At 42.1% G+C, this 15,941-nt stretch overlaps 1 protein-coding gene across 1 annotated transcript in view; it reads right to left on the reverse strand.

Moving 5' to 3' along the window:
- Positions 1–15,941, reverse strand: part of LOC133504993 (prostaglandin F2 receptor negative regulator-like) — a 45,569-nt gene that overhangs the window by 14,055 nt on the left and 15,573 nt on the right. Inside the window, exons 5-11 of the mRNA XM_061827784.1 lie at positions 13,972–14,409; positions 7,721–7,867; positions 7,474–7,634; positions 7,257–7,377; positions 6,539–6,758; positions 6,241–6,428; positions 4,903–5,010 (exon numbers count right to left, since the gene is read on the reverse strand). Of these exons, the coding sequence (XP_061683768.1) occupies positions 4,903–5,010; positions 6,241–6,428; positions 6,539–6,758; positions 7,257–7,377; positions 7,474–7,634; positions 7,721–7,867; positions 13,972–14,409 (1,383 nt within the window). The remainder of the gene's footprint in view (positions 1–4,902; positions 5,011–6,240; positions 6,429–6,538; positions 6,759–7,256; positions 7,378–7,473; positions 7,635–7,720; positions 7,868–13,971; positions 14,410–15,941) is intronic.

Here is a 15,941-nt window from a genome sequence, read left to right on the forward strand (position 1 = left end):
GCGCATACATTGTAAAAAACAGATGACAATTCACACCTATAGGCAATTTACTGTCTACCTTGCATGTTTTTGGAATAATGTGGAAGGAAACTAGCGTAGATTTAATGATTTCAAAGATTATTATCCAAAAATCGAGATTGCGGCTAGTAAAATTACAGAGTGGCTTGTGACTCTGGGAAGCCACTCGGCACGGTGGCTGGTGAGCGTAAAAGGTTAACGGCATGCTCTGATTACAACAATCAGTAAAACTCAATTAGCCAAATGCTCTTTGGGGTTCCAGAGTTCTGCATGTTGTTTCTGAAGGAAAAACATGCACCTCAAGTACTGAAAGCTAAATGAAAGCAAAGCAGCTGGCAGTGAAACTAAAACCACGTGTTAAACTCAAGGCCCCGGGGCCAGATCAGGCCCGCCACATAATTTGAATTCAGACCGCAAATGCAAATACTGTGCATCGACTCCATGTTACTTGCTAAAACACCACAATTAATTTTTGTTACGAGTCCCCCTTTTAAAGTATAACTAATCGTTGAAAAGTTTCAATTAGCTTCATATGACAAAATGACTGTAGTTATTCATCAATTAGCTGTGTATTTGGAATGACGTATTTATATGGTTTTCAGTCACAATGGTCATCAAAGGAAAACCATTACTACAACGTTGCCTGCACTAAAAATGAGTTTGACACCCTAGATTTAAGTCAGTTTACTTACTTAATGTTACTTAAAATACAGAATAATCTGCTCTTTAGAGTTGGTGCCATGCTGAATATTCACCTTTTGTTTTTCTTTTCCACAAATAGTAGCTGATGTATAGAGGCTGTTCTTTTCTTTTTGGCTCAACCCACAATCAGCTGTTTGCATTCTGTTAGTGCAGCGTGGCCAATTGTGAATCAGAGCCAATTTTGCTTCAAAAGTCACCTGTTGTTTTAGCATGAATGTCAGAGCCTGTGAGATTATTTCACAAGCAACAAATGTGCACATGGGCAATACAATAAAAATGATCATTGATGAAGCCGTGATGGAGGAGGAAAGGTGTGCGTGTGTCTGTGAGTAAATAATACCCATCATAAAAACAAGCCCCGACAGGAGAGCCGTTTTTACCGACCTCTCAGGAATGTACCTGCACAGTTGCTCAACAGAAGTACAAACGATGAGTGAGCTGGTATCGGCACACAAATGCACGTACACAAAAAGGGAAGATTGAGTAATAGCTTCATTTGCCAGTAAATATTAGCCAATAAGTCAACTGACTGGTTCTGATTCAGGGATTGGTCACAGAGACGATGCTGGTGGAATTATGTTGGCATGCGTAAACTCATTTTGTACACACATGCACGCGCACAGCAAACAGCAGGACATTGACTGTCAAACATTGGGTCGCAGAGCCATTCTGAATGGTTCGCGGACAGGTAATAATTATGATTGTCTTTATTTCCTAAAAAGGTGATGGATTATGATTTTATTCTAAAAAGAGGTGATCAGTGTCAAGATGTACATTTGGTACATGCATTGGCAGGATGTTCTTCCGCAGTTTCTCAAAGTCATCTAAAAGGCACTTTACACAACTAATTTTTAAAAAAACATGATATTCATGTTTTCAAAGGCAGTTTTTGAACAATTAATATGTTCTATTATTCCAAAGTTCTGTAAAAGTGAGATGCCTCTTAGCAACCCTACTAAAAGAATGCAGGTCCATGGGAGACAGTTGAGAATCAATGAAATAGGAAACCGTGCAAATGATGGAGTGAGTCCAATAATGGGAGAGGAAGGCCACTGATTTTGTGGCCATTTGTTAATGACAATTAGTTTGTCTTTTTTGTGTACACTAGAAGTGTTATCAAAGATGGTTATAGAGGAGATGAAAATGGTTTCAATTGTGGTCTTGTTGAAACTTTAAAGAAATTATGACGACTCTCCGGCCAGGGTGAGAGGATGCGACCCGGGGCCTCTGTGCACGGGGCGAGATTGGAGTCCCCCATAATCCTCAATTCCCTGAACAAAATCCAATTGTCTGATTAAATCTACTGTGTTGAATGCTAGGCTTAAAGCGATGTATGGAACGTAGGTGTTGGAGGAGTCGAGGTGTTTGGTGCTGTCTTTTCAGGTGTTGAAGATAACATGTTCAAAGACAGTGATAACCACTGATGTCAGTGCTTTGACAACTGGTACATCCAAGTAATTTTTTCACTCATGTTTATACAATTTTGCCATTTTGATAACAGGGTCTTCATAGAATGAAGATTTGTATGATGAGCTTTGGATACATGTTCTTCCAAAACACATAAAATTGAGTGTGGGGTGCCCCGAGGGTCAACTATAGGTCCCAGTGTATTTATTCTATACATGCTTTCCCATGGGGATGTCATCATGAGAAATGGCATCACCTTCCACAGTTACCCAGATGACACACAACATGGAGATCTCCTGATCACACCAGCACATTTGATACCCTTCCTAACTGGATTTTAAAATGTTAAGTCCTGGATGGCAGTACATTTTCTACTGTTCAACAAGGACAAAACAGTTTTACTTATTGGTTTTAAGATTATTTGACGAGTTTTAAATGTCTTAAGAGTCTTCTGCCGTTCTATCCATGCTTTTATCACAACCCTAATGGGTCCTGAGAACAAAAATGTACAGAGACATTTGGGACAGCCTGGTGGAGGGCATCAGGACCGCAGAGAATATGGATGCTCTTAAAAGCAGGCTCAAGACTCAGTTGTTTGGTTTATATTTTTTTAAATGACTTCTTCATTATTTATTCAGATATTCCAGCAATTCATCTTTTTTCATTGTTGTCTTATTTTCTTATTTTATTGTATTTGTTTTTTGTTTTGTTTTTTTAATCCTGCCAATATATATATATATATATATATATATATATATATATATATATATATATATATATATATATATTTTTTTTTTTTAAACTCCAGTGTCTGGGAACCTCCACATTGGGAGATGTGTTCTGCCTGCTTGTGAGTTTCCACAGACAGAGTAGCTGGGGGTCTCGGCACAGTGGATCCCAGTCTACCTTGGTCAAAGTGGTCTTCACATTATCTGCAGCTGTGGCAGCTCTCACTGTGGATGGCTCCCACAGGGTTGTGTTTCCGGGTCTGGATCTTCAATTCCTTGTGTCTACACCAATAATCAATATGTGGTGTGTGCGTGCGGGTGTGTGTTTGTGTGGGCGTGTTATCCGTTTATACTGTATGTGGAGATGGGAGGGGTGGGTTCTCGTATATTTCTTGCTGTTTCTGTTCTGTTTTTTTATTTCTGTGAGGCACTTTCTGTTGTATTAACCTATGAAAAGTGTCATTTCCTGTGATAGGAGTAGATTGAATAGAGTGACTTTGATTTACTATTTGAAAAAACACTGCTATACAGGTTCATGATATTACCCAATTGTTGTGTATGTGCATTCTTACTCGAGGAAAATAAAATTGTCTTTAGGAATTAGAAGCAAAAATCTCTAAACACCAATTAGAAAGGCAACCAAATGCAACACGGAATGTGAGGGCTCGCATATGTTGGCTGGTTCTGAATGGCACGCATGCAGCAACAAAAAAGCCAGCACAGAACTTGTGTTCTAAAAGAAAACAGGGGCACACCCAGTGGAGCTGTTTGTTTGCAGGCGAATCAAGCCATAACACCTGAGGAAGTAAAGGCTTGCTGAGCGAAAGCGGCACACCTGTTTTAATGTATGTCACATGACACCAGTCTGCTCTGTTAATGTTCAAACTTGTGCGCAAGTCAACCTTGTGACCTAGGTAGTGACATTCGAGCCTTTAGGAATTCTGATCTACAAAATTAGCAGGAATGCAACTGGGAGTCCCATTCAGTGACGCTAAGGAAAACTGATGCATCAGCGGTTTCAACACTGTTAAAGACCGATGCTGCTCAAGGGACTATCAATGCGAGAACTTGAATTAATAATTATCATCTGCAGGTTAAAATTGTACATTACAGTTGAAGACTCTACGGCCCAGCCGCACACAGACACGCAAAGAAGAGCAAAGACGCATGTTTATATACAGTATGTACAAAGCACAACAGGAAATGACATCGTGCAAAGAAATCCCAACCGGGCTTACGAGCAGAGGGTGAGGAGCAGTGTTTGATTTATTTGCTAGAGGGATTTATACGAGAAAGCATGCGACGGCTGGTATAGTAACGAGGCGAGAGATGAGGGGGAATGTTGACAGATGGGTTGAGAGAGGCAGGGAGTGGCACATGAGCTCATGTGACATGTTTACATTAACAAAACGGATGGATGATAATGAAGTGAAGCTGAATCAGTTTTTAGCAAGTACAATGGAAGATGTCATGACTACATGTGAGATTGAAAGAGTAGTGCAGTCAAACGGTGGCATAGAGGACACGTGAAAAAAAAACAGTTTCACACGTATTTGACATACCTCCACTACAATGAGGTGGACATCCAATTTTTTTATTGTTTGACTCTTCAAAATTCAATTTGTCTTGAAAGCGGACAAGAAAACACCGCCAGTGAATGAGTTAATAGTGTGTGTGTGTGTTTGGCACTTCTGCTCATAAAACACTGAAATGCAGAGTACTCTGATTAGCAATGCTCATGACTGACAGCTGAATGGCACACATTTACAAATAGTGCACCACAGCTGTACTTCCATGTATTTGTGTGCGAGTAAGAAAGAGCATGTGCAATGTTAAATCACAGAAGACAAATAAACACTAAGTTACTGATTTATGACTTGTAATTATGCATGAGGAAATTAACTTTGGGCCGCATTAAAAAAACAAAATCTGAAAGTCATTTAAAATTTGGGGGTAGACTCTGGTTCTCCATGGTTTTTGCAATAAGGTTTTAGCAAGTGTTGGGCTTCTGGGGCTGACTTTATATGGAATGTGTGTGTTTTTTTACCGGTCTTAGGTGAGGATCCAGAGACGCGGAGGGAACACTTCATCTTGGCCGTTTGCCATGGATAAACAGTACTGGTGTCTGAATGGATGGCAATTGAGAAAGAGGGTCCTAAAACAACAAAGAATGTGTCAAACGGACAATCTTATTAAAGAAGATTAATACATCTTCTCAGAATGTCAGTAATTATGTAGAAATAAATTACAATAATTCAGCATCCTGACATCATTAATATAATCAAGGAAATGTGCTCCTGATACTCTTTACACAAATTTTTGTGATTATTGATACTGTAAATTAAAAGCCCACAATTTATGCATGTATAGTAACAATTGCTATGCCCCCCCCCCCCCCAAAAAAAAAAAAAAAAAAAAAAAGATCCCGACAAGAATTGGGGCCCCAGCTGTGGAGAATTTGACCCAGGTTGTAAAAACAGAACTGGCCCTTTGAAATTCTTTTTGACGACAAAGCGAAAAGAACGCCGGTAAATCTTTTGGGACGCGAGAGGAATGTTTGGCTTTCATGATTCCGAAGTCACACTTGGATTTTTAAATCAGTAATACTATGCTATATTATTTTATACTACAGTGTTGTGAACAAGAGACTCAAATCATAACATGAAGAACATTAAATGCATTACTAATCCATGTTCTTAGCCCTCCAGTGGTCCCTAAAAAAACCCCACTAATATTGGCTTGCAGTTAATAAAAATCTTTTCCACTAACAACTTGGATGGTGCCACCTCAGTTCAGACAAAATTAGCTTCTGAGACTTTGTCTTTACTACCATTCATTAAAAAAAAAAAAAAAAAAAAAAAAAAAAAAAAAGTCTCACACATGCGCTTGTATTATGTACTTGCATTTGTGAATTCTGTGTGGGGTCAACTATAAATATTTTCCAAACACACAACCACTTGAAAGACATGCACGCAGACTTGATGGGAAAAGGGAGTTTGCAGCGTAGATCTTTGTAGCTGGATGATTGGCCAAAGGGCTTCACTTTGAAGACATCCCAGGAAGGGAGGGGGGAGACAAGGCAAGGGAGATGCCAGCAAGAACGTGGGAGAAAAATCGAAAATTAGGTGAAAGGAGGCGCCTCTCTCCTCGGAGAAAGATTTGACTATCTTGGGCTCCACCCCAATTTCATCTTTCAGATGTTTTGCGCACTTCTCTCAACTAGATGCACGTTTACTCCATCTTGAACATTTGCTTTGACTGCCGCCCATTCACATCAAACAACGTCAAGTAGGTCAAGTACGTGTACATAAACGAAGCGCTGTTTTGTGCTGTGACGAGTGTGGCTGGCCCATTTGGGAGCATTTCCCAAAGGCTTGTAACGCACCATTTTCTTGAAAGTCGATCTTGACTTTGTTGGACTCCGCGCTGGTGGCTCTGGTCCAAGTTTGACCGGGCTGTTCCTTTGTCCATGCGGTGATGTCGCACCAGTAGAAACCTCTATCTGACAACTGGACGCCTCCCAAGCGAAACCGAAACTCAGATGGGCCAGACTTCGTCAAAACCAGACTGTCTCTGAATGAACACAAAAGGACACACGTTATTTATTTCTTACTTAAGTGATGTGAAGCAGACAAAACGGCTAAAGCGAGACGAGTAGGCGGGGCTTCCTGAGAAGACTGTACCTCCTGTTGGGGTCCGTGGCCCCCCCGTGCTGCATGACGCTGTCGGGGCTGAGAGTCATGATGGTCCTCACGTTGCTTTCCAGGCCATCTTGTGATTGGATGAGTACCGAATATCCCGCTTGACCGAGGTTCTGGGTAGCGACTGAGCAGCTCATCTCAAAGGTGGCCCCACCCACAGAAGCCTCGCGAATCCGTTTCGCCACAACGTTCAGCAAAGGACCTGGAAGTAACCACCACTGGATTAATGATTGGATCATTTAGCTTCATGAAAGACCTTTTTTAGCCTGTCTTTGAAGGGGCAACCCCAAAACAGGAAGATAAGCTATCACACCATGAAATCATTCTAATTCAGAGCATATGTGTGCGCGCATGGAGCAATGCTATTATATCATGGCCCAATGAGCTCGAATAAGGGCATACAGCTCAGAATGTGGATATGGTGTGGCGGAGGCAAGAGAACAGAGAATCCTACACAAAAGATCTGTTGAGGGATTTCCTCTGAAGTCAAGAAATGATACAAACGTATTTTGGACATTAAGCACATTCATCAGAGCAACAACAGGGCTACTATGACTAGATGACATATTTGCAGTTTTTTTTTTTTTCACCCTAGACATGACATCATCAGAATAGGACTTGTAGTTTTACAATAAATGTTAAGGTTCCAAAAGAAAACTAATGGAATATTCAGAGAACACTGGTATTCCAATTTCCATACGTTTGGGGTCCCATCGCAGAGTCAGCGGCAAGCTTCGACGCTCGGCAATCTTTGCAACGTCACCCCGGCTGTTGACGCTCCACGCAGAGACAACGCAGACGTACTGGCCCATGTCGATCTCCTACAGATGACACACGTCAGTTGCCATGTAACCCGCGGTTGACCCGTGGACCAGCTCATTTTCTGAATCATTGCGGGGACGCCCAACTTTGGCTACCTGAGTGCGGAGGAATCGCAGTTTGAAAGTGTCGGGTTGGACTCTCGTTAGTGACATCATGCCGCTCTCCAGTCTGTCGGAATACACGGCAGCCGGCAACAGATTGCCGAAACCATCCAAAGAGCCAATAGAATGTGTAGCCTGAGGTTCGCTGGCAGCACCTGCAGCAATGGCAACGATTCAACACAGGGCTCTGTTTTCTTCACTAATTTATCATTGTATGGGCCGGTGACCGGAGTTAAGATACCCGGAAGCGCGATGTGCTCCCATGTAATGCCCAACCGGCCTCCCACAGGTAGCTGTGTAATATTGGTCACGCGACAAGCCAACTCTGTCGGTTCACTGGTCATCTGGGGGTGAGCGATGGTCTCAATATCCAGCGTGAAGCTCGGTTCTGTGCAAAGGGAAAAAAGCAAAACACATTGCTGGATGTCCTCCAGATAATGATTGAACACCGGCAACATCACTGCAGTCTTTAGTGATGCTAAAAATCGGAAACATATTATCCATTTAATATGCGCTTATGCTTGTAGTTGAACAGGTTACATTTCGTTTGAAATCAGTATTATCACGGCTTCTGTTAAAGCAAATAAAATGAAAAAAACAATTATTTGGACTTGTTTCAGCAGCGCTTTTATGAGCAGCGGTTCCTTGAGCAACAGCTTACTTCTAATAATAACGCAGTTAGCAATTGAACCCCCTCTGGAGAAATGCTTCCCATCCTGGCGGCACATGACTTTCATCTGTCAGTGCCAGGTTTTGTTCAGCGTGGCCAGACAAGTTCCGAGCGCTGATTGCTGCTTTGTGCTTTGGACCTTGAATCCACGAAGCCAGACCCCGGGAAGAAAAAAAGAAATAAGACCGGTGACCGAGGGAGATGAGCTGTGTATCTTTCATTGTCAACCCTCCAGATTGTATCGTTACGCTTCAGCAAACAGCAAACACACAACTGCCCCAGCAGAGCTGCCGAGTCTCAAAAGGTTCCCGATATTTTGCCAATCTGGACTAAATACTCTATGCCCTTCCAAAGGATTAACGTGTTATAGAAAATTAAGTTATTTCTTGCATGCTTGGCAACAAAAAGGGCTTGGAGTGATGCATTTGAACGTCACACATACACGCGGCGAGCACCTCATGCACAGTCACCATCTGCTTGAAGACACACACACACACACTTTGATGGATGAGGAAGTGTGAAGCTTCCCTGGCAATTATTCATGTGCCACTCTCACTCACTGGAATGCTTTCTTTGGTAAAGCAACACAAGCAGGCGCTCCTTTCCATGGATCTGACGCAAATTGGCACAAAATTTCACGCACAAAGTCTGTAATTTAGATTTTCAGGAAAAAAGAAAACGATGGCATTCCTTGAGTGACCTGACACATTTAGAAGTATATTTTACTTCATGAATAATTGAACCATAGATGGTGTTGGATTCCTTGAGGTTTTAATGTCTAAACCTTTGATTTGATGTTTATCTTAAATATCTAAAATTGGCAAGCTAGAAAAAGAGAGTGGGAATAAAAATTCAGATTTGTACAATTTCAGAGATGAAAACTGCCTTAAAATAAACATGTCCTGTCAATGTTTTTGTTTAAAAAAAAAAAAAAAGGACTGAGGACAAGAAAAAGACTTGCATATTTATTGTTCTCATATCGAGCAGATGACACATGAATTGTTAAAAGGTGCCATCACTTGCACGTCTTGCTTTTGTGTTACCAGCGGAGAGCGTGGGTGCAACACACTGATTTGATCCGGGCTCTGACAACACTAACCACCCACCCAATTCATCTTGTTTCACTTTTCCATTCAGCTGCGCATGTAAAACCATTTGGGAGCTCACGCAACACGCTTGCTGAGAGATGACAACCTGGTCAGTGTGGCGGGTGGCGAAGGATCGCAGAAGTGCTGACAATGCTGCGCTTTTCCCACCACCGCCGAGGATCCCTGTTTTTACCTTACGTCGTTTTAGACTTCGGCGCGGGAGAAAGATTGTGAAAACAAGCAGTGAAAAGAGAACATTGACATGACATGAGGTGTGTAAACTTAGCATGATGAAAACTGATCAATGTCAATAAACTGGATCATGATACAGGGAGTCCTCGGCTTTCACAGTTAAAAATCACAATTTACAATGACCGCTGGGATCGGCTCAAGCATTCCCGTGACCCTCGTGAGGACAATCGGCTTAGAAATTGATGGGTGTTGGTACTTCTTTTAAAAAAAGACAAATACATTAAAGTAAAAACTGTATGATACTTCACTTACTATTAGGGAAGAGAGGTTGGGATGGTGAAGAATGAAGTCAGGCTGCGCTCAGCTATTGCTAAGTAAGCAAGTGCAGGTAGCCCTTGCTCGCGGTAAATTCTTCCTCGGCGTCCTTGAGTTTCTGCTCTTTCAAAGTTAGGAAATTACACCGTGCTTTCTCCCTTAACGAACATTAGGCTGCTAGTAAGCCTACGTTGATTCGCATCCTCGATCCATAACGCAAGTAATGTTTCCATCTCGGCAACGATCAAAGAACGTTGCTACGTTTCTTTTTTTCTTCACAGAAAAAAGTTCCTTCGTGGTCACTGTATCCCTCATAGGGGTGAAACCCTTCTCCTGTGCTAAAATATGGGCTTTGTCCTTAATAATCGCCATGGTCATTCAACTGAAGCCCAAGTCTTTATGTCAGTCAGTGTTGATCCCTTCTCCGTTTTTTTTTTTTTTTTTTTTTTTAAATGATGTTTAGCTTCAGTTCTGTGGTCAAATTAAAAAAAAATATATATATAAATAAATAAAAACAGCTTTCTTCTTGTGGGCCATTATGTGTAAAAAGGTGGGTGAAAAGGGCAAATAAACTCCGAGCGCACAAACACAGATAAGCCAAAACCATGAGCTAAGCAGAAACACTATGGTGCTGGGGCCATAATGGCGGACAAGACTTGGGTGTCAAAGTTGAAACGTCTTACGTCGAGATTGTCTCAAACTGAGAAATCCTTGTACTTGTTTCACAGAGGAGAGCTTCAGTGGCCTAGTATCCACGTTTCAGTAGTTCATCGAACACAGTGAAAACGGTAAAAGACAGCGTGTACATTTACGCTGAAGCTGCTGTCGACCACAGCTCTTACCCAGACGCTTTGTCGCTCCCTTCAGGCAACATGCATGTATGTATATATTCACACAAAGAACGACATGCAGTTTTTGATATACACTTTCTGCTTGCAGTTTCTTGTGTTCGAACATGTTTATGACTATTTTTTTTTTAAAGTGTTTCTTAATTGTGTTAAGGGTGTCCAGATGACCATCTTCCCCCAATTCAGTGTTATCTTTACTGTACATTGTCATTGTCTTATGGATGGGTCTGGGACCCTGTCGCCTGCGACAAATGGGGGCCACCAAATTTGCCTCTTTAAGCTAAATCAGTTGAAAAGAACCACTTAAAAAAAAAAAAAAAAAAAAAAACCTAGCAATTCAAAAACTGGAGAGCGTATAAAAGAGCTGCTGTTTGAACTCTTGCGGCACATTCTTCAGGACTCTCATTGACAGTTATATTTAGCAGTGTCTCTGGATGACAGCATTTCAATTGAGGTGTTGTGCCACTGTCTAAAACACATAACTGGATGAGCCAAAATTATTCTTCAAGTAAATCACAACAAAACTGAAATAATTGTTTTTGGCAATAAAGAAAATGGATGGATTGTTGTTAGTAAATATCTGGACTCGCTATCTTTAAAAACCAAAGCCCAAGACCGAAACCTTGGTGTTCTGAAAGATTCTGCCCTGACTTTTAGTAGTCAGATCAAATCAATTACTAAAACTGCATTATACCAACTGAAGAACATATCTTGAGGAAAGGCCAGACCAGGAGAAGTTCATCCACGCTTTTATCTCAAGTAGATTTGACTTGTGTAATGGTCTTCTGACTGGACTTCCCAAACAGAGCATTAAAAAACTGTAGCTCATTCAGAATGCTGCAGCTCAGGTTCTGACCAGAACATAGAGGTCAAGGAGGTCCAATTCTAAAGTCTTTAAACTGGCTTCCAGTCAGATTTAGAATAGATTTTAAAGTTCTGACACTGGTCTATAAACCACTTAAGGGTTTTGATCCTGAATACATGAAACAAATGCTAATGTAATACAAACTTAGTAAAGCTGTGAGATCGACTGACTCGGGTCAAATAGTGGAGTGCGGAGTCCAGAGCAAACATAGTGAAGCAGCATTTAGCTATTATTGTTGCAAAGAAATTGAATAAGTTTCCAACAGAGGTGACTTCAGCCCCAAGTGGGAATGCTTTCAAATCCAGGTTCAAAAGTTTCTTATGCTTTTTAGACTATATCCATTTCTAAATATTTCTTGTACTGTACACCATTTTAATTCATTATTATTTTCAGTTTCAAATGATTTTAAATGCATTGAATAAATGTACAGCATATTATGTTACCTTGTGTATGAAAAGCGCTGTATGAATAAATTTGGTTGATTTTGCTTGTTGCCAAAACAACCCGGTGTGGGACGCGTCCTTTGGGTGGGGTTATGCAAAGGTGTGTGCAGATTAGAGAGGCCACTCGAGCCGCTCTGTACCGGAACCGGATGGCGAGCTCTGGAGTGGACCAACTCTCCAGGACCAAACTTACTAGTCCTACCAGAACATCTCACAAAGCGTGGGGTCATTATCTCATTAGCCATTCCGACACTAAACAATGACCATTGTGCAAAAAAAACAAAAAAAAAAACAATAGTGATTAGGCACCATTAACGTATCCATATCATACTTGAAAGCAGTGGCTATGGATTGACTATTACAACTTCTGACTTTTTACCCTGTGTTCTTGCACAACATTTTTCTTGGGGGAAATAAAAAATGAATACGCTATGGAAACATAACTTTTTGTAAAAGGGTTACCTTTTCTGGCAATGAAGGTTCAATGTGGTAGTTATTGTTAATTTTCTTTTGGATTATGAGGGGATCCTTGGGGGGGGAAAAAAAAAAAAAAAAAAAAAATCACTCCCTCATTTGCGGTTATCCGGCCCAAAAAGTTTGAGGCAAAAAATGTTTGCTTGCAAATTGACATTTTGCGCAGATTATTGACAATTATAGTCAACAAAACAAAATCACATGCAGACAGACTTGAAAGCACAACGCAGGATGAGAAAAATCACCAAGTGCGTGCATATGAGCGACTCTGAGCAAGTGTGAACTTCCAAAACAAGTTCTGAATAAAAACTATGTATGTACGCGCATGACTAATTGGAGGAGAGGAGGGTGGGGGGGTGGGGGGGATCTCTGTGTGTGCGTGTGCTGATGAAGGACGGAGGAATGTAAACCTCCAGGCTACAATGTAGGAATTCTACCAGTTGGAGCAGCATCACATCAGCAGTACGTGGGACGCGAGCGTGCGTGCGGCGACACAAAAACATGCGCGAGCACATCCTGAGTCTTGTTGGGACTTTCAGAAGCATCAACGCTGTGAAAGCTGAAAACTGACAAGCAGCTGGCAACCAGCAGTCATACAGAGTCCCTTTGGTGTGACCCGTTCTCCTGATTTTGGATTCTGACAGAGTACATGCAGAAAGTTGAACGCAGAAGCTAGACAAAGCCCGAATGAGACAATCCTGGCCGGGTCCCCGATCCTAGTCGAACGCCACAGAGGGGCGATCGACGAAACCAGACCATTTTGATCAGTCTTCACAAGACTTTCAAAATATACTTCCCATGAAGTATAAATAATTTTTTTTCATTAGTTTGCGTGATAATAAAATGTTCAGATCTATCAGCAGCCTACACAAGTCTCAATGGCAGAGTCGGGAAAATAAAGAAATCAGAAATGTGAACAGCAGAAAAATATTTTATGTCCATCTAATCCCAATTGGAATTGTATTTTTTTGTGATACATCTATTAAGCATGTGCAAACTGGCACATTTTACTCAGTGTGTCTTCAATGGTTGGCATGGGAATGAAGTGTTATTGTTCTAAAGTTTCTTTGTCATTAATGTGGACACTTTTAATCCAGAATTACACACTTAAAATGGCCGCAGCATCTCATCCTTTTCCATGCAAGCCTCTCTCCCGCATCCCCCTCTCTAACACCACCTGCCCTCATGACATTCTTCTCTTTGGCCTTCTCCTCTCGCTCTTTCTCCTTGCAGCTCCATCCTCATCATCTTTCCACCAATATACTCTCTCTCTCCCCCCCTCACAACATGTCCAAACCATCTAAGTCTGCTCTCCCTAACTTTCTCCCAAGCCATCCCTCTGATGAGCTCAATTCTAATCACTCCTTGAGAGCCCTCAACCTTTTCATTTGCTCTCCTTCCTGTCATGTCTGTGCCACTGTCTCTAATGCGTACATCATGGTCAGTCTCACCACTGTCTTCTACATGTTAGGGTCATCCACATTTGTCACAAAACATTATTGGATTAATAATTGCTCATATATATATACACAGTCTCTGATTTGGCTATTCAACAAAAAAGGAAAAAAAGAGGCGGCGCATGCAACATCTGACTTACTGATCTGTGACACGGTGACAGTCACAGGATTGGATGTCTTCTCCGCCGCCATGTGCCAGCGGCCCCCTCCTCCGGAGCTCTTGCCGCCTTTCTCGATGAATGCACGAACGCGGCAGGCGTACACTCCTCCGTCTTCCGCGCTCACCTCCCTGACTGCCAGCCTGTACTCGCCGGCCCCCGTCCTCTCCACGCTCGGCTCACCGCGATTTGCTCGCGCCGAGCCTGCAGACACGTTGGAGATCACCACTCCGCCGCGCTCCATTGTGACTAGATCCCGGCCGTCAGCCAGCCAAGATACTTCCAGGGACAGCGAGGGCAAATTGTCGGCGGTGACGAAGCAAAGCAGCGTCAGTTTGTCGCCAGGGGCCAGGTGTGGGTTCGCGGAGGGCGCAGTGGATGACGATGGCGACCAAGAAGCCTTCACACTGAGGGACTGACCTTGAAGGTACAAGAGCAGATGGCAACAATCAGATAACTAACCATTCAGCTTTCATGCACACTTGACATTTGCAACCCTTCCAATTGTAACACGCTGAATAATATGGATATAATTGCACATATACATAAAGCAATACATCCACCCATCCATCCATTATGTGAGCCAGATGTTTTGTTTCTTTAAACTCAAATTATAGAAATTGAAAATACCCTCATGGTTGTCATTTTTAAAAAATGACAGAACCAAACGGGATGGGGAAAAAAAAAGCTAAATTATTTTGTATCAGTCCCAATTTATCATAATGAGCTGAACAGTACTATGATGATAAAAATGTGATTACGGAGATCTCGCTGAATGTGTCAAGACAAAAGCAGCGCAGCTCTTGTCAGAATAAAATCTGCATTTTAATTCATTTTCATTCGAAAATTAGAATTCAGGATTTGTTTCGCTTTTCAATCTAAATCCCCAATGATTTGTTTGTAGCACAAATATGCATGAATGTTTACGTCTATCAGAGTTTATTGAAGTTTGACGCTGTTAGAAAATCAACAATAGAATTAGCATAAATGCTCGTCTCTCGGCATTCAAACAAAGATCATTCGAGATTGAAAAGCATCAAAGTGCCTCAGAGCAGAAGAAGATCTTATTAAGGTCAGAAATGGAAGGGCAACACCTGCATTTTTCAAAAGAGTCATCTTAATTAAAAGCGGTTGCGTGTACCTTCAAACTGACAACTCGGACACCGTCTCTAATAGCAACCAAAAGAGCCACATGCTGGGAAAAGTTTCTATGCCGCGTCTGGAGTGGGCCAAAATGAGACAAAGCAACTCTGTTTGACTTTTCTGATCATCTTTGCTCAACTTGCTCAGTCAATAAGAAACACGATGGACGCCAGACGTGTGTGTCGTGTGCATGCGAGTACCCGAGTGTGTACTTGTACTCGAGATTCAGCATAAATCAGTTGGACCCTTTTCCAAGACTTAAGAGGATATGTTGGCCCCCAAAAGTTATAAGATGTGGTGGCTATGGGAACAACAATGAATGTGCACGGGTGTGTGCGTAAGGGCCTCACAAACACACAAAAACACTCCAGCAGTGAGGGTCGGCAACCTCCGAGAACACAGCGCCAAGGGTGCAATTGCAATGTTAGACGGCCTCACAGCAAAAGGTCACGTGTCCCCTTTCCTTGCTCGGTTCCGTCCCGCTGAACATTTTAAAAGCCTGCTCGAACTCGCGGCGGCAGATGACCCGGAGACCATCGCACCAGACAATCGCGGCGCATCTAGACAAACATTCACACCTCAGAGCATTTTCATCGCGTTTTGGAGGCTGTGGGAGGACGCCCATGGAGACTCTGAGAAGACATGTGAACCCATCATGAGGCAGAAACGCTAACCGCCAGCCACCAAGAGAACAATCGCCGCATCTACTGCCAGCACGAGTCATATCATTCTTTTGCTGCTACGTCAGCCCAAACCAAACCTTTTTAATGTCATCTTTGGAAAGAGTCGCTCGTGTTTTTCCTCAGGGG

This window comes from Syngnathoides biaculeatus, chromosome 2 (assembly GCF_019802595.1).
Source record: "Syngnathoides biaculeatus isolate LvHL_M chromosome 2, ASM1980259v1, whole genome shotgun sequence".
NCBI classification, from domain to species: domain Eukaryota; kingdom Metazoa; phylum Chordata; class Actinopteri; order Syngnathiformes; family Syngnathidae; genus Syngnathoides; species Syngnathoides biaculeatus.